Source organism: Leopardus geoffroyi, chromosome B4, assembly GCF_018350155.1.
Source record: "Leopardus geoffroyi isolate Oge1 chromosome B4, O.geoffroyi_Oge1_pat1.0, whole genome shotgun sequence".
Lineage (NCBI taxonomy): Eukaryota > Metazoa > Chordata > Mammalia > Carnivora > Felidae > Leopardus > Leopardus geoffroyi.
This window is the reverse complement of record NC_059341.1, coordinates 323420-347424: the sequence shown is the minus strand read 5'-3', so window position 1 is coordinate 347424 and position 24005 is coordinate 323420. Positions and strand designations below refer to the sequence as shown.

Here is a 24005-nt window from a genome sequence, read left to right as displayed (position 1 = left end):
AAACAGCGTCACGATGCCTACAAATTGCCTACGATGAAGCCAGTGAGCCCAGAAATCTGTGTCAGGGCTATTTTCCCGATTTCAGTCCTGCTGGAAGTGCCTGCCTTCTCCCAAAACGTTGAATGTTTTACGGCAGCCCAACTCTGGATGGGCATGTGTCTGCAGAGAAGAATGTCACCTGGAGGCATCAGCCCGTGCCCTGCCCATCTTCCCAGGGTGCGTGGGGGTCATCATCCCGGCAGCTGCTGGCCTCTACCCCTGAACCTGAACCTAAGACTTTCTTACCCGCTGACACACGGCTCTCCATGTACAGTAACAGAAGGCAACATATGCCCTGATTCAGAAGCTTGTAAGGTGGCCTTTGGCAAAGGTGAAACAAGAATTTGATTCAGTAGTGACCTTCAACTTGTATTTTATTAAACCACGGACTAAACACACGTGGCTGACATCTTTGTTATTTCCACTCCCTTCTTTAAGCTCCCTGCCTGACTCCTTGCCGCCATTTGTGTCACACACACACTCACAGCTGACCCTTCCCTGGTAAACGTGCATACGTGTGTGTGATCAAAACAAAGTGAATGATTGTGTTTTGAGAAACCTGGGGGGTGCCCAGGATTTCCTGCAGCTAGACATTGTGAAAGAGTTTCTGCAGTTTTTTAGGAAACTTGTTTCTTTCATTGAAACAGAAGAGAAAGCTGTCAGACTAGATTGCATCTGTTTTTTTTCTTGTGAAATGTTTCATAAACAGTAAAAGGAGTGCTGGTAATTGAGTCTGTAATGGTGGTGTAAGGGGAACTTTGGCTCAACAGGAGCCTCTGGGCTTGGTCTCCCGTATCTCTGCGAGAGCCCAGAGCTGTTCCATCAGTGAGATAGGTGAGTGTGCCCGTGCAGCGTTACCCCCTGCATTATAAAGGTATTTATTGGGGCGCCTGGGTGGCGCAGTCGGTTAAGCGTCCGACTTCAGCCAGGTCACGATCTCGCGGTCCGTGAGTTCGAGCCCCGCGTCAGGCTCTGGGCTGATGGCTCAGAGCCTGGAGCCTATTTCCGATTCTGTGTCTCCCTCTCTCTCTGCCCCTCCCCCGTTCATGCTCTGTCTCTCTCTGTCCCAAAAATAAATAAACGTTAAAAAAAAAAAGTTTAAAGGTATTTATTAAAAATGTGCAATAGTTTATGTCAGTGGTCGCTCAGTGACAAGCAGGGCCACTGGGGAACACCACACAGGTGAACCCAGAGTCCTGACTGCTTAGCGGTGAGATGCATCACGGTTTACTGCCTTATCTTCAGCATTATTTCTCACAGTCATCCAAGTGGATAGATCGCAGCATCCCACCAACTGGCATTAGAGTAAGAGCAGCAGGTTTGGGAGATGCCATCGGGATCTGGTGAAAACGTTGTTTTACCCTGTAATCGACACTCGTTCGCGTCTGCCATCATTCTCATTGTTGGGACGCATTGGAAGCCCTGTTCTAATAAGAGTTTCTCGGAGCTCGGCCTTTCAGAGGGTTTCCCCGGAGCCAGCTCTTTGCCGAGGTGGGCGGTCATGTTTTAAGTTGACTTGTTTCCTCACATTCTTTCCAGAAATTGGCCCTGCCTCTGTGATGGTGGGGAACCTGGTGTCTGGGAAGAGGATTGCGCAGGCCAGCGGCAGAGACCTGGGCCAGATAGAGGACAATGATCAGGCCCGCAAGGTGAGAGGCGGACGGGGTTCCTCTCCGAGCCCTGTGCCGGCACACTGCTCCAGACGACACCGACAGCCAGCTCAGCGCCCGCCCCTGAACTTGGGCGTCCTGCCCTCTCGGTCCTGCACGCACGTCCATACGGTCTCACCACAGAGACGTGCGTGGTGGGGGTGCCGTGTTGCGGGACACTGCAGAGGGTCAAGGGGGTGGGAGGAGACACGGGCGCACGAGCTGAGGCCCGAGGCCCGCTCTGTCCTGGCATCCTGGGGCGCTCGTTCCTGATGAGCCTGCCAGCCCTGGCGTGACACCCAGACGGCCTCGCGGCAAAAGGCTTCGGCCCTTTAACTGGTGGAATTCAAGAGAACAGAAGTGCGAAACCCGGGTTGGCAAACTGGCGTCCTTAACGTGACCTCGGGAGCTAGAGGAGAAATCTGGGGCCACACCCAGCATACATGTCACATTTTGTCACATGTACTGCAGTCCCCATTATCACCATGCAGACTTGAGGACTCTGATGATTCACCAAAAGGTGACCCCTCTCTGTATGAGCTACCAGGAAACACGACAAAGTCAACCGTTTAAAATATTGTCAGTTTGGTAACAAATAGAAATACGTTTATTGAAAGCCCTTGGTTACCATGTTCAGACCTCAGAGTACATTTCTATTAAAAAAGTAGACTGAGGGATCTACCCAGGTGTTTCCTGTGATTAGACCTGAGGTGGGGCTGACCTTCCCTCTCCACACTGACTCGGTAGGGTACACGTGATCCGCGTGATTTGCAGTGCTGTCGGAAGACCTCAGGGAATGACCATTTGGAAACAACACGCGTGAGAGAGCCCAGTTCAAAAGCAGCATAGGTCTGATCTTGCCATCACAGCCCCCAGAAATCACCGTCTTCTGGGAGGCCGGAAGGGATTTTCTGTGCTGGCTGCCCCTTGCATCCCGGGAATGCGCCTCCCAGCCTTTGGCAGGTTGTGGGGAGACGTCTCTGACCAGGCGCAGCGCCGGCCCCTGTGACTTGCGAATCCCAGCCAGACATGGGAATCCAGGTCACGCAGGAAACACCCTGTAAGTGCCGGATTCTTCTTCTGGTTGTGACAGGGAGGCCCTCGTTCCTCCTTGGAAAAGCGATGCTTTAAGTCACCTGAAAGCACCGAAGCTAGCCTGATCTAGAGGTGTGAGTTTAAATCTGAACGCAGGGTGCCGGGATGGCCTGGGCCTAACGGCTGTGCTTTGTTCCAGTTCCTGTTTCTGTCGGAGGTCCTGCAGTGGAGGGCGCAGACCACCCCCGACCACGTCCTGTACACGCTGCTCAACTGTAGGGTGAGGCACGCTGAACTCAAATTTCCCGGTCGCTGTCCTGTGGCTTTGTCTTCTTCCCGCCGTATTCCTTTGACTTCAGTCCTATGTGATGTCCTTCATGTTATTTATCTGTGGCTATTTTGACTGAGATCTTTATGGATCGTTTCAGCAGTATCTTTTTTGCATTATTTCCCTCCCAAAATACAGGGAATGGGTCAGATCTGTGGCACGTTTTTGTCTCTTATTAGTGAACTACTCTCCTGTAAGTAAGAAATTGTGCTTTCACTATAGACTTCAGTCCTTGGGAACGAAAGTCTTTTCTATTTTCCAAGTGTAATTAAGTTTGTGTTGACATCTCACTTTGGAAAAGCAAGCTCTTCCAGTATTCTTTCATAGGAGGACTTAAGAATAAGAGCTTAGATATACTCGCAAGTAGTATTAACAGTAAAATTAGATGCGAAAGCCTTCATATACTTAACTTTTTTTTTCTGCTGAGGAAATAAAGTCTGAGAAATAGAAATAGGTCTCTTGACAAGTATGGGTATATACAGCTGTCAGAAACTATGGCTATTCAGAGTTGCAAAATACCAAAATCTTAATGTGTAGAGGTACCTCTTGCCATTTAAAGTAATAGATCATAGACCAGTAAAAGGCAATGCCAATCACGTAACCGGGTTTCTCATTTGGATACCCAGTTATCAGGCCAGCGTCCATGTGATGTGGCTCCTGGAAATGACCGCGGATGCTCTGATGACCTTGAGTTGCCATGTGGGCTGAGTTGACCCGGTGGGTCATTTATTCTTGTGTCTGTTCAAGACTGTCCCCCAGGAAGAGTCTTAGAAAGTGCTCCTGCTTCCCTGGCCTCTGTGAGGGCCTAGTGGACCCCATTCCCTGGATTGACTCCGCTGCACTCCCAGGCGTGCTGCAGTAGGAAGCATAGTGCCTGGGCTCCTGAGGGTCTGTTCAGTTACCCAAGGCCCTGAAACATGTCCACCCTGCTTTTCTCCTCTCTTTCCTCCATTGGCTCCTCCCTCAGCTTTCCTGACAGTGTTGCCCAGTGGACAGTCTTCGGCTCTGTGATGCCATCCTGATTTCTCCTTAATCTTTTGTGCTGACTTTCTCCACCCTCTACGCATAGCATTCATTTGTCCTGGGGACTGTTCCTCCTCCGTGGTCTCTCAGTGGCCCTCCAGAGTGGTGACTGTCACCTGTCCTGGGAAGGACCTCTCAGGTCCCTTCAGCTACAGTTTCCCCAGCTGCTGCGGCAGTGCCGACACGCTGGGTATGGTGTGTCCTCCGTAAGCGCTAAGCTGCGCAAAAGTAAGGGACAGGTCCATGTCACCTTTTCGACCCTCCCCAGTGTGGCCCCCATGGTCTCTCCTGTTTGCAGTGGGGGTGGGAATCTGCCTGGACCCCTTGGAGGCACAAATAGGCAGCCTAAGGAGGAGGAGACCACCCTGCAACACACACGCAGACTCAGAGATGATCCGGGCGTGTTCACAGATGACCCACCCCCACAGAGGAGGAAGACAGAGCTGTTCTAACCCCATAGAATGACAGGAGTGGCAGCATGGGGGCAGAGCCCTCAGATGGTCGACTGGGGTGACACCGGGACACTGGGCTCCTCGTCAGCTGATCTGGTCTGGGTGATGGCGCTCCCATCCCTGACCCCATGGTCATGGTCATCTGCTGTAGCTAGACCGTGGATCATTTGGGAAAATGAGTCACTCGAGAAAGGGCTTTGTTAGAAACAGAAAAGTGGACAGGGTGGGGAGGAGATCAGAGCCATGAGTGAATCCACTTTGGGTCAGCACAGAGAGAGGTGGCTCACTGGTGGCTTTCCTTTGGACATGGCTCTGGACGTGCAGGCAGCTGCCTCCTGAGCCAGTCTAAGGGTCGGACCTGCCCCCCCACCCCCGGCCCCACGTAGAACTTACAACAAATGCTCAGCCGTGGCTGAAGGTCGTAATCACCGTGTTTATGGTGGTGGTTTGTAATTTCCACGTCAGTCGCCCTTCCTATCCCGTGGAAGTATAGTGCAAGCCACACACGCCATTTCACGTTTTCTAAAAGCAGTATTTTAAAAAGACAGAAACCGGTGAGGTTAAATGCTGACGATGTCTAACTTCACTCCGTGTATCCACACCATTGTCATCCCAGCATGTGGCTCACCACGTTTTCAGGCTCGCCTCCATCCTGCGTGGCACATTCTGTGGATTGTGAATTTGGCGACTTGACAAGGCTCGTAGAAGCCGGTGAACCATTTGGCACCTGCGAGAGCAGCTTTCTTGTTGCAAACAGTGTCCACTCGTATGCTCTTCACCACGGCCAGAGCTGTCGATAGAGCACAAGCTGTTATGTCAGATTTCTAGTAGGACATGGGGACATAATTCATTGCAAATCATGGAAAACTTACATTTCGGAGCTTGTTTCCATACAAAAGACCCCCTGTTACTCCTTTTAACAAACATCAGCCAACTCTTTGTAACTTTTTGTTTGTTTGTTTATAACAGTTCCTTCAAATTTTCAAATATAAATCACATTTGGCCTTTTCTTAATTCCTTAGTATTTTTTTCATTTGTTATTTAACCTAATACAAAACTTTAAAGTGGTGCCAAAATTCACAGTCCCTAACACTGAAATCTGCTGACTTTAGAACAGGGGTTGGATTCTGTCATGATTGCACCCAAAACTTATTTTTGGAAAAGTCAGCCCTGATTTCTCCAGTGAGGTGGTTTCACTAGAACTTTCTTTCTCTGGAAACGTCACCCTTTCCTGGGGATGGGGATGGGGTAGCCAGGCAGCCGTTGACCAGGGCTGCTGGGCTGCCACTTCTTGGACTGCTCGCCCGTGACTGTTCCTGTTCTGCAGAGCCGGCACCGGGGCCATTTCCCCAGAGGTGGGGGTTGTGCTGAAGCTCCCACAGGGAATCTGGGGCTGGGTGTGGCCCGTGCCCTTGTGGGCTCGTGAGAGGTGGGGTATGGACATGTTCAACCCTGCATGTAGGGGAGGGGGGTTGAGAGAGGCTCTGGACTGCCTGGGAACCAGCGCTCCTGGCCCCAGCGTGGCACCTTCTGGGGGCTTGAGGACAGTGTGGATCTCCAGGCTCCCTATCGCTGACTCTGGAACTGGACGCCCCCCACCCGTGGTTACCACCTGTGGCGGGGGCTTGTCTCTTCACCGCCGTGAACCCAAAGAACGGCAGACGGTGTTGTGAAAGCTGTTTCAGAGATCAGTAGGGCTGAAGGACAGCATGCCAATTAAATTTCACCTTTTTCAAGCATGTCAGTGGGAATTTTCACAGACTAGGGCCAAAACATCTTTTCAGATATGCTTAGGCTAATGGTTCTGAGCTACTGATACCTGGCAATCTCTTAGGTTTTGTCTCGTGATGGAAAAGTTGATCATTGATAGGGGATTGGCATCGGATCTCCGAAACCCAGGAGGTCAGCTCCAGAATCTGAACAGCCCAGAGCGGGAATATTTGCTACTTAAGACAAGCAGACCGTACCGGCGGCCAGAGGGTGGGGACAGAAAGGAGGGCCGAGCTCAGTGGTAACGTACAGATGAGCCCTCTGTGCTGGCCCTGCCCACCGTGGCACACCGCCACCCACCGGCATCGTGGCTGTGCCTGACGGCCAGGAAGGTAGTGCTGGCTGTCCTCCCGGACAGCTGGTGCGTGAGTGTCTCGGCCGGCAGGATGGGCTCCCCCCACCGCCAGTCTGGGGATCAAGGTGGTCCTGGGCCTCCCCATCAGCTGTACCATCTCACTTTGAAATGTTCAAAGGACACTTGGCTCAGTGAGTGTGTTCGTTTCAGTTCCTTTGGACAGGTGTGGTCTCCAGGAGTGGGTGCTTGGGAGCGCCTGGTTTTGGGGGCACCAAGCTCTCACGATTGGGCCGCATCTTGCACCTCAGCCCCCCGGGTCTGTCTGGTTACCCAGCTTTGCCACGTTCCGCCGTGGCTCTCTCACCTTATGCGTGTCTCCGTCTTCTCATTTTTTAACCTTCCTCGGAAGGAAGACAAGGAAAATGTTCGATGAGAAGGCTCCATTCAGAGAATCGTCACTGACCTGTCCCCACAGAAACAAGTCCCAGCCAGTGGGAAAGGGCAGGAGCCCTTGCAGTCCCAAGCGCTGCTTGTGGGTCAGGTCATGAAGGGGAATGAGTCGCTTCCTGGACCTCCACACAACAACCAGTTATCTTGTGGATGGTTTTGGCAAGCATCAACACCGGTGTTTGTAATCCTGATCATAAAAGGTGGTCCCACACACCCCACCCAGAGCAGGTGTTTCCAACGAACAGGCCATTTTGACAGGAATTCTAACGTGTTTTCCCAGCACCTCCAGTCACTAGACCATCACTGCCGGGTTTTAAGGGACCCCAAGGGCCTGGTCACTTCTGTCCAAGCAGTGTGACCCCCTTCTACGCTAGCACTGCTCACTGCCCTTCCCTTTGGACTTTTCTCTCCCCACATGACCTTTGGGTCCAGGACGCCTACCGCACCCGCAGGGTCCCCGAAAATCACCCGTGTCTTGCTGTTCCTCCTGCCGCTGCTGGCTCGCTCTATCTGTGGGAGCAAACGATGTCGTCGCAAATTCCGTGGCGTGGAGTCTTCCTGGCCCGAGACACAGAGGGCGGCCTGCCCTTCACCCTGTGAATTGCTTTAATCTAGGGTTTCATCATGAAGAGCAGGGTTTAGATTTTATTTATTTTCCTCAACTGTTTACTTTGAAATAATTGGAGATTAGTAAGAAGTTGCAACAACAGTGCTTTTAATGTATTTTTCAATCCAAATGTGTTTTCCACTTGTTTCTATGTGTGTGATGTTCTACATAAAATGAATTTGACGAGTTTGTTTTTCACTTTACTGATTTTTTGTTGCTTTGTTCATTTGTTTTTTTGACCTCGACTTTTAACGTGGTGTTTCTTAAAAACGTGTTCAAGTTGTTTTATTTTTCCTGCTGGGTCACCACTGACTCTTCCTGCCCTTGGCAATTATACGGAAGTCCCAGAATTACCAGGTTGACTTTTTTTTTTTTTTTTTTGGTATGTTTAGCTATTCTTTAAGTCAAATAATTATCCTTGAAAACATCTTTTGTTGACACAAGTACATCTAGATGTCTCTTTGGTGCTGCCCTTCTTGGCCAGTGGGAAGGAGAGGGAAGGGACCACTGGTAGGGGTCTTTGGGGGATGACCAAAGCATGCCAAAACCGACTGTGGATGGCCGCACAGTTCTGGGGACGCACTAGTGCCCATCGAAGTGTTCATTTGAAATAAGGTGCCTGGCTGGTACCTGCAGTACATCTCAGTAAAGCTGTTACGGTAAAAAAATCCCACCTGCTCATTCTTGCAACCCTCAGGGTGCCATAGCAAGCTCGCTGACGTGTGTGCAGCTGCATAAGCGCGCCGAGAAGATCGCCGTGATGCTACTGGAGAGGGGGCACCTGCAGGACGGGGACCACGTGGCTCTCGTCTACCCACCAGGTGAGAAGGCAGTTCCCCAGCCGCGTGCGGGGCACCTTGTCGCCCACGCCCTAGCTGGCAGCCGGCATCGTGCTCTGTGTGGCTCCCTAGGTCTAGTTGCGGCCTCTCGCAGGGCGGTGCTGCATGCTGGGTGCCTCCTGAGGTCATACACGGGGCGAAAGTTTGCAAAGACATTTGCGTCCAAATTTGTTTTGTTCGATGTCTGAGGTAGTTCATTTAAGCAACAATAATTAAATCCTTCGGTAAACTGGTGACGATAGAGGTGAGTAATTCCTTAGAGAAATGACAGAAATCAGCCACCTGGGCCGCTTGGGCATCTCGTGCCGAAAGGACAGGCGGCGGGAATTGACAGCACAGACCGAGGGTCCGTTCCTGTCGCAGCCCCAGGCTGGCACCTCTGCACCGGGGACTGTCACCTGAGCACTTATGCATTCCTCCCGTCTAGGAATAGACCTGATTGCAGCTTTTTACGGCTGCCTGTATGCGGGCTGCGTGCCCATAACCGTCCGCCCCCCGCACCCGCAGAACATCGCCACCACGCTGCCCACCGTGAAGATGATCGTGGAGGTAACCACACCTGGAAGCACTGGGGCTCCCCCGACTCCCCGCCCCACTGGGGTTCTTCTCCTCCTCCTCCACCCACTCCCTGGGCTCTCCTCCTTCCCCCTGGGGTTCTCCTGCTCCCCCCACCGGGGCTCTCCTCCTCTTCCCTAGGGCTCTCCTCCTCCTCTCCCCTGGGGCTCTACTCCTACCCCCCCCACCCCCAGGGTTCTCCTCCTCCCCCCACCCCGGGGCTCTCCTGCTCGTCCTCCTTCTGCTTCCCCCGGGGTTCTCCTCCCAGGGTTCTAGTTCTCCCCCTCCCCCCCGGGTCCTCCTCCCTCCTCCCCCAGGGCCCTTCCTCCCACCTGTGCCCTGGTCCAAGCATAGGTCTTCCAGATGGCAGAACCAAGGCAGGGCCAGCTCTGGGGCTGGTGGGGAGGATGCGGCCTCTACCGTCTAGCTCTGGAAATGGGATTTCATGATTTCACTCACTTGTGGCATTAGGGGCTGGGGTGGCTTCCCTCATGCTTTAGAGTCGCAGGGCCCTCAAGAAAGTGACCCCTCTCACGGGCGTCTGTAAAGACAGTGGGAGTTTTTTGCACCAAACTGATGAAGAAGTCCTAGATTTTTCTGAAGTTCTCTGCTGAAGATTTAGAAGTGTGCCATTCCTTTTTGAAAGCGCAGATTTATCTTAACTTTTCTTATGCTTGGGGAAGTTGAAGAGGATTAGAAAAAGGTTTTCCCCTTGGAGGAGAAACCACGAGGGACAAGTTAGTCAGGGGATAGCACACACGAATTGTTTTTGTGGGCGTGTGGGAGTACTGTCCAGGCCACTTCTCTGTTTAGAAAGTCGTGGCCGCGTCTGTGGAGACCCATGGCGGTTTTTGTAGATCAGAGCTGACAGAGTGGTTGGTTGGGACACTCCTTTCTGAGCACGCTCATAACCGTGGCTACTCCTCAGCTCCAGGAATTTCCAGGGGCCTCAGTGTCTGAGCTCTGGGTCCGTGGTCACATCCCGGCCGTCATGCTGGCTCCGTGGGAGGCAGCCTGGCCCGCTGTGAAAGCCGCTGGCCTTGGGGTGTGTGGTGAGCAGCTGGCCGTGCGCGACCGCTCACCTCCTTCCTCCACGGCTTGTTCTCTCACCTCAGGTGAGTCGCTCTGCCTGCTTGATGACAACACAGCTGATCTGTAAGTTGTTGCGGTCCCGGGAGGCAGCTGCGGCCGTAGACGTCAGGGCGTGGCCCCCCATACTGGACACAGGTCAGTTCTCAAACCAGCCAGACACCTGTACCTGCTTGTCTGCTTTACCGTTGGCTCAGACATGCTAATGGCTTTGTTTTGCTCCAGACGATTTGCCAAAGAAACGGCCTGCCCAGATCTACAAACCTTCCAACCCAGACACGCTAGCTTATCTTGACTTCAGTGTGTCCACAACGGGGATGCTGGCCGGAGTGAAGGTTAGTGACACGGTCTGCACGGTGGCACATGTGAGGGGTGTGTGCTTGCACTTCACTGAGGCCTTAAGATGCACGGTCACTTCCACGGTTACCTAGGTCAGCCGACTCTTTCCGAATGTCCCAACTATCTGTGTGTGTGTGTGTAAACACAGGCTCACCGGCCCCTGATAAACGCTGCACGTGTTTCTTCCTCGCTGGCTTTCGAATCCCAGTGTTCTGTTGTGAAGCTGTGTGCACTGGGATTTCTTGCTTTTTTGCTGTGGGTTCTGTTATTGTGTGCTGGAGGACGGCTCGTGCTGTGACCCGTGTTCCTGTTAAAGCATGCAACTAGAGTGGACCCCCGAGCAACTCGGGGGGTTAGGAGCGCCAACCCCCCGCACAGTTGAAAATCCACGTATAACTTGTGACTCCTCCTGATAGCCTGCTGTTGACTGGAAAGCTTACCAGTGACCTAAGCAGTCGATTGAAACCCATCTTGTGTGTTGCATAACATATCGTATGATGTTAGGCGTGTTACGTGCAAGTGTGTGTATCACATGCACATAGTACGTGGTATGTAGCGTAATGGGTACTGCATTCTTACGTAAAGGAGTAAGCCAAAGAAAATCGATTAGGAGAAACATAAACGATTACAGTCCTGCACTATAAAGAGCCTGTAAGCGGGCTGGGGCACACAGACCCGTGTTGTTCATGGGTTCATTGTGCTATGCACGTCACCTCATGGGGACCCTCACAGCTCTGGCAGTGTCCTTGCCAAGGTACTGGTCCATCCTCAGTAGCCTCAGGAAGTCCTTTGCCCACCTCTGGGGGTCTGACCACTCAGTTTGTGTTATTTACTGCATTGAGTTCTCTTTCTCTACCCTTTTCCCAATTTTTTTTATTGTGGTTGTACATACATGACATAAGTTTACCACAATAACGCACTCAAGTGTGTGGTTCAGTGGCGTTGAATATTCTTACACTGCCATGCAGCCGTCCCTCCCTGCCATCCATCCCCATGACTCATCTTATCTTCTAAAACTAAAGCTTGCTACCCTATTAATAACTCCCCATCCCCTCTCACTCCCACCCCCATCTCTGTGATTTTGATGGCTTTGGGGACCCCGTAGAAGTGGAGTCATGTGCATTGTCCTCTTGTGACTGGCTCATTTCACTCACCGTAATGTCCTGGAGGTTCATTCGTGTTGCCGAGGGCATCAGAATTTCTTTCTGAGGCTGAGTTAATATTCTGTTGAATGTGTGTACCGCATTTAACCTGTCCGTCGATCCCTCAACGAACACTAGGGTTGTCTCCAAGTTTTAGCTCTTGTAAGCATTGCTGCTGTGAACCCAGACATACGAACATCTCTTCAGGTCTTCTGGGTATATACGGAGAAGTGGAATTTTGGGGTCGGGAGGTAGTTTCCGTCTTTAACCTGGGAGGGAGTTGCCATACTGTTGCCCACGGTGTCCATACCATTTCGCATCCTCACCAGCACCACACAGGTTCCAGTTGCTGTCCATCCTCACCAACGCTTAGAGTTTTCTGGGTTTTGTTTTTTTTTTTTTTTTAATTTTTTTTTTCAACGTTTATTTATTTTTGGGACAGAGAGAGACAGAGCATGAACGGGTGAGGGGCAGAGAGAGAGGGAGACACAGAATCGGAAACAGGCTCCAGGCTCTGAGCCATCAGCCCAGAGCCCGACGCGGGGCTCGAACTCACGGACCGCGAGATCGTGACCTGGCTGAAGTCGGACGCTTAACCGACTGCGCCACCCAGGCGCCCCTGGGTTTTGTTTTTTTAATGGCAGTCATGTTAATGGGTATGAAGTCGTACTTTGTAGTTTTGATTTGCATTTTCCTAATGATTAGTGATGTTAAGCATTTTTTCACGCAGTTATTGGCTGTTTGTAAGTCTTCTTTGGAGACATGTCTATTCATGTCCTTTGACTCAAATGGCTTGGTTTTTTGTTGTTGAGTCTTATAGGTTCTTAGTATATTCTGTATATTAATTTTCTCCTCTTCTTTGGATTGCCTTCTTACTCTGTGGATGGTGTCTTTTGATGCACAAAATCTTTAAATTTTCATACAGTCCAATTCTGTGTCGTTTTTGGCCTGTGCCTTTGGTCACATCCAAGAAATCATTGCCAAATCCAGTATCATGAAGCCTTTGTCCTTTGTTTTGTTCCAAGAGTTTTATTGTCTTAGGTCTTACATTTCTGTCTTTGATCCAATTTGAGCTAACTTTTCTGTGTGGTGTGAGGTAAGGGTCCAACCTTGTTCTTTTGCATTTGGAGATGCAATTTTCTTAGCACTTTGTTGAAAAGACTGTTGTTTCCCCAGCTGAATAGTCTTGGCACTCTGGTCAAAAATCAGTTGGCCAATATATGCAAGGGTTTATTTCTAGGCTCTCTGTTCTGTTGATCTGTATGTCTGTTTTTATGCCAGTACTGCACTGCTTTGACTACTGTATATTTGTAGTAAGTTTTTAAATCAGGATGGGGGAGTCCTCTAACTGTGTTTATTTTCAAGATTGTTTTGGCTATTCAGATTTCTTTGAGATTCTGTATGAATTCTATGCATTTTCTACTTACACAAAAAAGTCATTGAGATTTTAATAGAGATTGCACTGAGTCTGTATTGTTTTGGGTAGTATTGACATCTGTGAATATGGTGTGTGTTTCCATTTATGTGTGTCTTTATTTTTTAGCAATATTTTATAGTCTTAATTGTACAAGTCTTTCACCTCCTTGGCTAATTCCTCAGCATTTTATTCTTTGATGCTATCATAAATGGAATTGTTTTAATTTCCTCTTCAGATTTTTCACTTAATGTATAGAAATGCAAATGATTTCTGCATGTTGACTTTTTATCTTGCTACTTTAGCGAATTTACAATTTTTAACAATTTTTTGTGTACGGTGTTTAGTGTTTTCTACATACAAGTTCATTTAATCCATGAAGAGATCATTTTATTTCTGCCTTTCTAATCTGAATGCCTTTTATTTTTTTTTTCTTACCTAATGGCTTGGGCTAGAATTCTAGTACTATGCATAGAAAGAGTGAAAACAGGCATCCTTGCCTTATTGCTGATCATAGAGGTAAAGTGTTGAGTCTTTCATGGCTGAGTATGATGTTTACTGTGTTCTTTATATATGGCTTTAATTCTGTTGAAGCCCGTTTTTTCTACTCCTAGTTTGTTGAGTGTTTTTCCCATAAAAAGATGTTGAATTTTGTCAGATTTTTTTTTTGCATCAATTGAGATATCATGTGTTTTTTCCCCCTCGTTCTTTGAATATATTACATTGATTTTTTTTAAGATTTTATTTTTAAGTAATCTCTATACCCACTGTGGGATTTAACTTTATGGCCCCAAAATCAAGAGTCACATGCTCCTCTGAGTCAGTGAGGTGCCCCCATTGATTGAGTTTTCATTTGTAGAGCCTACAATCCCTTACAGAAATAAATCCCACTGATGTATAAGCTTTTTAATGTGCTACCGAATTGGGTAAGTGCTTTGTTGAGGATTTTGGCATCAGTGTTCCACAGAGATACTGGTCTGTAGTTTTCTGTTTTTATAGTGTTTTGTCTGGCTTTGGTATCAGAGTTTTACTAATCTCATAGAATGAGTTAAGAAGTGTTCCCTTCTCGGGGGCGCCTGGGCAGCTCTATCGGATAAGCGTCGGACTTCGGCTCAGGTCATGATCTCATGGTTCATGGGTTCGAGCCCCACATCAGCCCCTCTTTCTTTTCCTCCCTTGTTTGTGTGCACATTGTCTCTATCTTAAAAATAAGTAAGTAAACTTAAAAAAATTGTGTTCCTTTCTCTTTAATTTTTTGGAAACGTTTGAGAAGGACCAGTATTAGTTCATCTTTAAATGTTTGGTAGATTTTAGCAATGAAGTCATCAGGTACAGGGCTTTTCTTTGCTGGAAAATCTTCTTTACTGATTTGATCTTGCTTTACTGCTTTTGGTCTATTCAGATTTTTTATTCTTTATGATTTAGTCTTGGTAGGTTTTGTGTTCCTTTTTTAAAATTGTTTTAAACTTTATTTTTGAGAGACAGAGACAGCACGAGCAGGAGAGGGGCAGAGAGAGAGGGAGACACAGAATCCGAAGCAGGCTCCAGGCTCTGAGCCATCAGCACAGAGCCCAGTGTGGGGCTTGAAACCACAAACCTGAGATCAGGACCTGAGCCAAAGTCTGACGCTTAACCGACTGAGCCACCCAGGCGCCCCAGTTTTGTCTTTCTTCTTGATAATTTGGGTTTCAATTTCCGTGAAATGGAATTTCTTCATTTCATATAGGTTGTGCAGTTTGTTGGTGTACGACTGTTCATAGTACTTTCTTCTGATTATTTTTGTTTCTGTAGAATCCATAATGTCCTCACTTTCATTTCTGATTTTAGTATTTTGAATTTTCCTTCCTTTTTTCTTAGTCCATCTAACTAGAGGTTTGTCTGTTTTGTCGATCTTTTGGAGGAACCATCTTTTGCTTTCATTAAGTCAACTCTTCCTCTACCCTCTGTTTATTTATGCTCTAATCTTTATTACTTCCTTTTTCTGACTTGGGGTTTAGTCTGTTCTTTCTGTCATTCCTTAAGTTGTAAAGTTAGGTTGATGTGAGATCTGTTTTGTTTTTTAGCCTAAGTTTTCATGTAAATTTCTGCATTCAAACTGCTTTTGCAGGGCACCTGGGTTGGCTCAGTCAGTTAAGTGGCTGACTTTGGCTCAGGTCATGATCTCATGATTTGTGGGTTCAAACCCCACATCGGGCTCTGTGCTGACAGCTCAGAGCCTGGAGCCCATTTTGGATTCTGTGTGCTCTCTCTCTCTGCCCCTTGCCAGCTCGCTCGCTCGCTCTCTCTTTCTGTCTCTCTCTCAAAAATAAACAAACATTAAAAAGAAGTTAAAAAATAACTTTTCTGTTACTCATTTCCTGCATTACTGTCTTGTTTTGTGCTTAGTTGATTTTTTTCGTAGCGAAACATTTGAATTCTTTTTGTATATATTCTACAGCTTGTGTCACTCAGGTGACAGTGGGGGTTGAGTTGAACACCCTACAGTTGCAGTACTCCAGTTTGGATTATACTCGCTTAATTTCAGGCACACACAAAACTGCTCCGTGCCCGCCTTTCTCAGTTGCTGATGTCACAGAGTTCTATCTTTATATACTGCATGGCCCAAAATATGTAGTAGCAAGTCTTTTAAATGCATTTCTTAAGTCTCAAGTTATATAGGGAAAAAAGTGGAATTTAAACCCAAAGTTACAATAACAATCATTTTTTCAGCTAATGATTATTTTTTTTTTACCATATTGGTGTCTTAAATCATGTAGAAAATGAAAAGTGGAGTTACAAAGTCTTGCTACAATTATACTAGTATTTATAATTGAATTGCGTTTACTTTTGCTGAGATCTAAATTTATTCACATGACTTTGAGATCTGTCTAGTATCTTATTATTTCAATCTGCAGTAGTCCCTTGAGCCTTTCTTTCATGGCAGGTCTGAGTGTAATTGAGTACATTAATGAGTACTTAAATGTGATGAGCTCCCACAACTGTTTTTTTTTTAAATGGGAATATCTTACTTTTTCCAAAATTAATTACCATTGATTGCCCAAACTTTCCTCGGGAAGTTGTAAGACTTAAACGGACTCCAGAACTCCAAAGAGTCTCATCATTTTCTGACACAGTTGTTGTCTGGTTGCTATGGAGACAGTCTTCCCAGACTCCTCTCCTCTGCTTTTCAGTAGAATCTGAGGTGACACACCAAATAGAGTGCAATATCAAATAAAATAATTCTTCAAAAGCTTTTTGGAGTACAGATTTCTTTTCATACCAGGGTGAGTGGCTTTGAGCTGCCTCCTGTCATAGCCAAACAGAAACACACACTTGTGATCGTACCATTTTCATGGTCTACAGAAGTGGGGGCTATAATGTTACATCTTGATTCGATAAAGATACTTACACGTGAAACAGATGAAGTGACGTGACTCTTGGTAATTCCACTTAATAGAAATGTAAACCCTAGTAATCCCAGAGGGATAAATAATTCGACTTTTCTCTGAAATCTTCGTTAAGTTTTTATTAAACTTCTGATTGTTTGTTTGATGAGTACCTGAGGTAAAATATGTTGTGATGTCATTTAATGAAAACCCATTTGCCTTAAATACTGAGAGGCGTAAACAACTGAAATCATCTGGTCATGGTCTTCTCATTGAATTCTCTTCTACCTCTTTGGTTGCACATGTCCTCATGTTTCTCAGAAATTTTGATTCAGTTTCAGCTTTTGGTCCAAATGTCATTAAGTATTCAAATATAGAATGAACGCTGAGAGAGACTTAGCCAGTAATCTGTTTTCCCCCTAACGGGCACTATTTAATGTCTGATTTAGTAGAAGGCCCATGAGTACATGTTTATGTGTTCAATTTAAGTTTTAAAATACTAACCATTTAAAAGTTTAATTTGAACTCTGAAGATTTCTGATAGACCCTGGAGAAACGTTTCACTTCAATGGGGAAGTCGTGTGCAGGACCCTTCCCTTCAGATCAGTGGCCCTCTGGGCTTGCCCACAGGACGCTGTCATACTGGTGGTGGCTCTCCCTTCCACGGAATGTGCAGCTGCCGTGTGCCCAGGGAGTGGACACTTAACTTTAACATCAGCTAAAGCAAAACTGCTCTGGAAGGTAAACTCACCCAAGAGAAGAGCTGAGGCACATCCCGGAAATACATATAGTTGCCCTCATCCCTGCTTCCTCCCACTGTGTCTCCTCTCACTGTCTGTTTCAGAGTAGGGCATTAGAGCTTGTTGTCTGGGGCTTTTCAAAACGACTTATCCAGGTACAAGTCTGACTTCCTAAGAATTGGGAGTTTTTCTTCCAGCGTGGGCTGTTGGGCTGTGATGTTGGCAGGTCCAAGACTGGTGCTTGGAGACGAGTCATTTAGCTTTCCTGGTCGCGTTTTTCTTCATCTGTCTGTGCTCCTGTCACTCTGATGAGTCCTGCTTGTGCTTCCTCAACCTCAAGACCCAGAGCACACTGGGGTCCCCCAGGGTGATAGGAGAGCCCCTTCTCTGCCCTCCTTATGCTCTCTGCACCCATTGTGAACGCGCTCACAGGCCCTGCAGTTACCGGAGTTCTCTCTCAATTTTCCATTGGACCCAAACTCCTGAGGTCAGACAGAGGCTGTGTTTTATTCTTCTTTATATTCTGAGCACCTGATACAATGCCTGAGACATAGCACGTACTCCGTTAACGTATTAGTATTTGCTGAGCTGAACTGTTCTCAAGCTAAAAATAACGCCTGCACAGAGTAGGGGTTCAGGCAAGGTTTGTTTTAGTGGCGAATCTGGGAATGTGGCTAATTTCGGTAGCTAGGATTTTGCTCACTCCCGATCTAGTGGGCAGAGGTTGAAGGCATGTTTCAGAAACCCAGCCTTGTTTCTTCTTTAAGCAAATATCGTGGCCTTAACAGCAAGTGAAAATGAGCTGTATGTGCTCGCTTCTCGAGTAATTCTGCGTTACCTTGTGTGGGTTGTGCGGCGGATCCATCGCGAAACCTCCCTCCACCCACGGCTTCTAGCAGGGCTCCCACGCTTACCACAGAAGTGGCCCCGGCCCTGGCTTCTCGCCTCTGTTGCCGGCGCGACTCACGGGTGCTTCCCCCAGGCATTTGGGCGGGTGGCCCTGAGTATTAGGGTGCTTGCTCCAGCCCCCCGCACGGTTCAGCTGCATGGGACGTTCACTTCACGTTAACTTCCAGATGTTTTTCAAACCACAAACTTGGGAAAATTTTCCTTTTCCTCTTAGGGTTGATTGGCTAGAAAGCTTCTGTGAGAAAACTGAGTTTATGAGATATATTTTATGCTGTTTGGCAATAACTTCCATCACATGGGAGCCCTCTTACTGTCACCCCAGCGATGTGGGTAGACGGGAGCTTGGCTGTTGTCCTGTGACTAACGCTGGTTCTGGCCCGAAGCTGTGTGACCTTCAGCAAACTACCTTCTCTGAGCCTGGTTCCCGTCACTGACATGGGATGTCCATCCACGCGCCCTGCCGGCCCTACCGCATGACAGGCGTGTGTCGGGCACACGCCTGGGAGGGGCCGTGAGCCGCAGCGTCTAGTGTCTCCCCACCTTCTTCCCTGGGCTGTGGGATCGCCGGAGAACCCTGTGCGTGCCCACTTCCTGTTGGGGTGCGGGACGGGGTCGCTCCAGCTTGGGCGCTGGGTGTCGGCCACGTGGACTGAAGGCGGCCTCCTGTCTTCTAGATGTGCCACGCAGCCACCAGTGCCTTCTGCCGCTCCATCAAGCTGCAGTGTGAGCTCTACCCCTCGAGAGAAGTGGCCATCTGCTTGGACCCGTACTGCGGACTTGGGTTTGTCCTGTGGTGCCTCTGCAGGTGAGTGTCCTCCTCAGCGTCTTTACAAGGACGAGGAACTCAGTCGCGTGCGCCCCCCCTTGAGACCGTTGGCGGAGTAGACGCTAACGTCTGGGGAGGACTTCCCCTCGCAGAGGGGCTGGCTGCAGGGGGCCTGCGTGGGTCCCTGCGCCAACCCCCCTTGGATTCCACATCCCGCAGTGTCTGGAGACCGTGGTCTCCATGAACTTTGCTGACACCTGCAGAGATGACAGACTCCGGGCACATTCTGGGAGGCTCTCTGGTGGGGCCCCCTGTTTTCCAAGCACAGGACTCCAGCCCGAGGCTCCCAGCAGTTATCCTCGGCCTGGAGTTTGTGTCACATCAGCCGGTGAGAGCTCAGGCTCTCTCTTCCTTCAGGCTTGTCCCTGACGCGGGTGGGGGAGGAACGTCAGTCGCAGGAAGGCCGGGAGCAACCTCCATGAGCACTCCCCTCACCTCCCGGCCGCGGTCACCGCCCCTCAGCCAGCAGCCACCCAGCGTCCAGCCCAGAGCAGGGTCAGCAGGTGCTTGTGGCGAGGATGAACTTGGGGAAGTTCATTGGCATTTTGTCCGACTGCATATGCGTTCCCTGAAGAAACGGTAGAAAATATGCAATAACATAAAGACCTCAGTAATCATGCTGCCCAGTGATACCAGTTAACAGGCACTATTAGCATTTTGGTATACCGTCTTCCAGTTTGATTTCTGGTGTAGCATACTATGGTTTTATCGTTAGCACTTTGAACATCTTTAACTACGTGAAGTGCCCCCCATCCAGCTCCCCGTGGACCAACATTTGGCCGCTTTGTTTCACGTCCCCTTCCGATTTTTAATGCAATCACCAGACAGCTCGCTTTCACCATAAACCTTCAAGTACGTGTACAGTTTTTTTGTAAGCATGCGCCAACATAGGTATAAAACGGAGATGCTGCAGGGTGAAAGTGGTTAGGATTTCCTTTTTTCTGGCCGACATTCTCTAATGTCTTTAAATGTGCCCCTCAGCTATTCTAATGCATTCATAATACTTAATAATATGAAGTTGGATTAAAACCCAATCCTATATTTTTGAAAAACACATTTCAGTTAGAACAATTAAACTTTTTGAGAGAGCAGATGGAATTGAGTTAAAATACTTAGTGATTTCTGCCTCACTGTAAAATGCAGTAGCCTTGTGGGTAACTTTTCCTCTCGGGAAATAGTTTAGGATGTGGTATTCCAGCAGTAGTGCCAGCGGCCGTAGACATGCTTGGCCAAGTAGGAAGGAAGCCGCCCTGACCTACCTACGTTATAGGAGACTGTCCATGTGTCTGTCTGTGTGTCACTTGGCAAGGTGCCGGTAAAGCTGAAGCCAGCAATGGAGTGCTTCGCCGACGCCCATGCACCAACACGGGATGCTCACGAGTAGCAGTGAGGGCATGGTGGGGGCTCTTAAAAGGAGTTATAAGGAACCTTTACCTAATGAACACACCTCCTGCAAATTCACTCAGCAGTCACAGAATCACAATATTCTGTCGATTGCCCCTGCAACACTAGAAATCAGTATACCATAGCTACAGACTTCTTCCTTCTGAGGTCCTCTATAGAAACAGATCCCATCAGAGTTGCTTAAAGACCAGACCTGGGAGCATCCCCCCCACCCCACCCCCAGTGGTGATGAGGATGCCCAACACCCATAAATCCTGCACACACGGTTTCCTCTCAGATGGGCTCGTGTTCCTTCAGGAAATGAACAAGGTGAACCTGGATGTCATTTTGTGCAAGAAAGTGCTCACAGTAGGACGGTGACGTGTCCTTCAGAGGGGCTCCCATTGGCCAAATTGGGGGAATTTCAGCATCAAGGTAAAGATTATGATAGATGATAACGCTTTGAATAAAACGGGAAATTATTTCACTATTCAGACAAACAGATGAACAGATTAAAAGCTCCATTGCTACGGCAGACGTCTAGAAAACAGTAGTTAATTATGACGGGAAGGAGAGAACCTTCACGGCCGAGACTTGGGGCAGGGGTGTGTCACCCAGAGGGTTGCAGCGGGGAAGACAGCATTCCAGCCGGGGTCTTCCTGGCAAAGATACTTCACTGACTCCAAGCCAGGGAGCATCAGACACAGACTGAGGAGGGACGGAAAGCAGCATGTGGACACCGGTGTCACAGAGGCCTGAGGACCCCACTCCCCCCCAGGCAGGCCGCTGGCATCTGTGGCCTTGTCTCCCTATGGGCTCCTTTCGCTGTAAAAGACACCATCAGGACAACTGGCAAAACTTGACTGAGGGTCCCAGACTTGGGTGGAAGAAACGTATCTGATCCCTGATTTTGATGCCTGAATCGGCTTTGTGGAGGAAAATAAACTTGTTTATTGGAAATACCTGCTGAAGTATTTGGGGTTGATGGGGCATCAGGTCAGTGACTCACCCTCAGATGATTCAAGAGGGGAAAAAGTATTTCTATTCAAAACTTTTCTGTAACTTTGGATTGTTTCAACATTTTTAAGAAGTTGAATGAAACAATTTTTTATGTCTTCATTCTAAAGTTCCCTTCAGTCACAAAATAGAGGATTGTGTATCTGAGACTTGAGATATAACAGAGTTGTTTCAAAATATTCATGTATTTATTTTGAAAGAGAAAGTGCATGCAAGCAGGGGAAGGTCAGAGAGAGAGAGAGAGAGAAATCCCAAGCAGGCTCTATACTGTCAGCGTGGAGCCCAATGCAGGGCTTAAACTCACGAATCATGAGATCATGACCCAAGCTGAAACCAAGAGTAAGATGCTTAACTGACTGAGCCATCCAGGCGCCCTTGTTTCAAAATATTTTTAAGATCAAATGTGTCTTTAAAAGCATTCAGATAGTTGATATTCATGGATTAAAAGTTTTAATATTGTTAAAATGGAAATTCTTTGCAAATAGGTTTAGAGATTTGATGAAATTCCTGTCAAAAATCTCAGCATATTTTTTGTTTTGCAGAAATTGACATTGTCCTAAAATATAAAGGAAGAACCCACAATATCTAAAACAATTTTGGAATAGGATAACAAAGTTGGAAAACTCAGACTTCCCGTGTTCAACCCTTACTATAGTAGCCAGGACAGTGTTATACTGGCAGAAAGGTAGGTAGGAAGGTGGATACAGAAAAAATAGTCAAAGAGACACAATAGAGAGTCCAGAAATAGCCCTGTTGCATATGGTCACTTCATTTTTCAGCAAAGACAGTTCAGTGATAAAAGGGTAGTATTTTCAACAAACGACGTTTGGGAATATTGGGCGTTCACCTGTAACAAGATTAATTTAAACTTTATTTTGCATCATATAAATAAATTCAAAATAGGTTGCAGTCTTTAATGTAAAAACTAAAACTTTTGGAAGAAGACAAATCAGTAAATCTTAATCTCAAGTTAGAGTTCTTAGATATGGGGCAATACATAAAAGAAATATTGGTAAATGTGGCTTCGGTAAAATTAAAAACTTGGGCACATCAAATGGCACTTGATAGTTGGAAAGACAAACCACACACTGGGGGAAAGTATTTGCAAATCATAACCTGATGCAGTCCTTCCAAACAGATACAAAACGAACTCTTAAAACTCCAGAAGAAAACATGCAACATGAATTTAAAAACGGGCAACAGGTTTGAATAGATATTTCACCACAAATACACAAATGACGATAAACGCATGAAAAGATGTTTCACTTTCATTAGGAAAATACAAATTAAAACCAGTGAGCTGACACTTCATACCCACTGGAGCAGATACAGCCACAAACCCCAGAAAATAACAAGGTTGGAAAGCTTCTGTTTTCCAGTTTCAAAACTGTGCTACAGAGCAACAATAACCAAGGGTGTTCAGAAACTGGAATTCTCATATGTTGTTGATGGGAATGTAAAATGGTGAAATTTTTAAGTTTGGCATGCTCTTAAAAATTAAGCATAAATTCGCTACATGACCCAGCAATTCCACTCCTAGGCGTCTACCAAAGAGAAGGAAAAACACACAAAGACTTGATGTCCGTAGCGGCCTTCATAAAAAAGAGGAGAAGAAGCAGGCAGTGCACACGTCCTAGCTGCTGGATGGACAGTGTTGGTCATATCCCGTGATGGAATACAGCTACAGTGTGAATAAACGTCAGAATGTCACACTAAGAAGCCAGGCTCCAATACCACGTATCACACGATTGTATCATAGGACACCGTTTACACGAAATGTGTGGAGAAGACAAGTCTATGGGGGCAGAAAGTGGGACAGTGGTCAACTGGGGCTGGGGTCAAAGGACGATCGAGCCAGGTGGACCCAAGCCATACTTGTGTGTGACGGAAGTGTTCTCGAACTGCGTTGTGGTGATAATTCTACAACGCTGCAAGTTCAGTAAAATCCTTTCAATTCCGTGCTTCAAGTGAGTGGATTTATGGTACGTGCTTTATACCTAAGTGAAACTGTCTAAAGAAGAAGACCGCCCGTCATCAGGATAACTGAAGAGCATGAGACAGCAGCCCGCAGGGCGCTGTGTGTCGTCACGCCCCGCGTCTGCCTTGCTCCAAGTGCCCGAGTTGTGATAGCTAACTGAGCCCCCCCTCCTTTTTTTAAACTTTTTTTTTTTTACCCCCATGTGTCTTTTTAACCATCTTGTTCTCTTTGAAGTTCAGATCTAAACTAGAATTTTTCAGGTTCCAGAAATTCTCAGAGGTTAAACGTCTTCAGTATAAGCAACCTGCTATCACGTAGGTCTGTTTGGGAAGTATTTGTGGCTACTGCCAAGACGTCAGTGCTGGCTAGTAGATGAAACCGTTTGTCAGCATCTGCTGGACTGAGCAAGGAAAGGGCATATAAAAAATTCATGAGTCGGGCTTCCTGTCTGTCCTCCGTTATCAAGATGTCATTATTTTCTTAATGGTGACTTCCATCCTACTTGTGGGAATGAGGAGAACGGTGAGCTGTACTTAATTTTCATAAGTGTGCTTGGCATTCTCTAGCTTTGAATTCCGCACAGGGACCCAGGGCTTTCATGTGTGAATGGTTCAGAGGAAGCAGATCACTTGTCCTGATGTGTATTCTTGAGAAAACTACTCATGGATGCTTTGTATTTAATTTTCTGCATTTGAATCTCCCTACGATAGTATTTGTAAAATAAAACCCTGGGAACAATATGGAAATGATAAGTTGCCAGC

At 47.5% G+C, this 24005-nt stretch overlaps 1 protein-coding gene and 1 long non-coding RNA gene across 11 annotated transcripts in view; one reads left to right on the top strand and one right to left on the bottom strand.

Annotated features, from left to right (window-relative positions):
• The window catches only part of DIP2C (disco interacting protein 2 homolog C), a 410897-nt gene that overhangs the window by 329618 nt on the left and 57274 nt on the right, over positions 1-24005 (top strand). For all 10 annotated transcript variants that reach the window (XM_045462611.1, XM_045462610.1, XM_045462607.1 and 7 more), the window contains 7 exons: positions 1579-1688; positions 2923-3003; positions 8346-8469; positions 8915-9036; positions 10158-10269; positions 10357-10466; positions 18715-18845. In XM_045462611.1, coding sequence (XP_045318567.1) covers positions 1579-1688; positions 2923-3003; positions 8346-8469; positions 8915-9036; positions 10158-10269; positions 10357-10466; positions 18715-18845 — 790 coding nt within the window. The remainder of the gene's footprint in view (positions 1-1578; positions 1689-2922; positions 3004-8345; positions 8470-8914; positions 9037-10157; positions 10270-10356; positions 10467-18714; positions 18846-24005) is intronic.
• On the bottom strand, positions 22184-22532 carry LOC123589951. Its single transcript, XR_006708525.1, has 2 exons — positions 22264-22532; positions 22184-22230 (listed from the first exon to the last, which is right to left on the bottom strand). It is a non-coding gene; the product is annotated as an uncharacterized LOC123589951 (long non-coding RNA).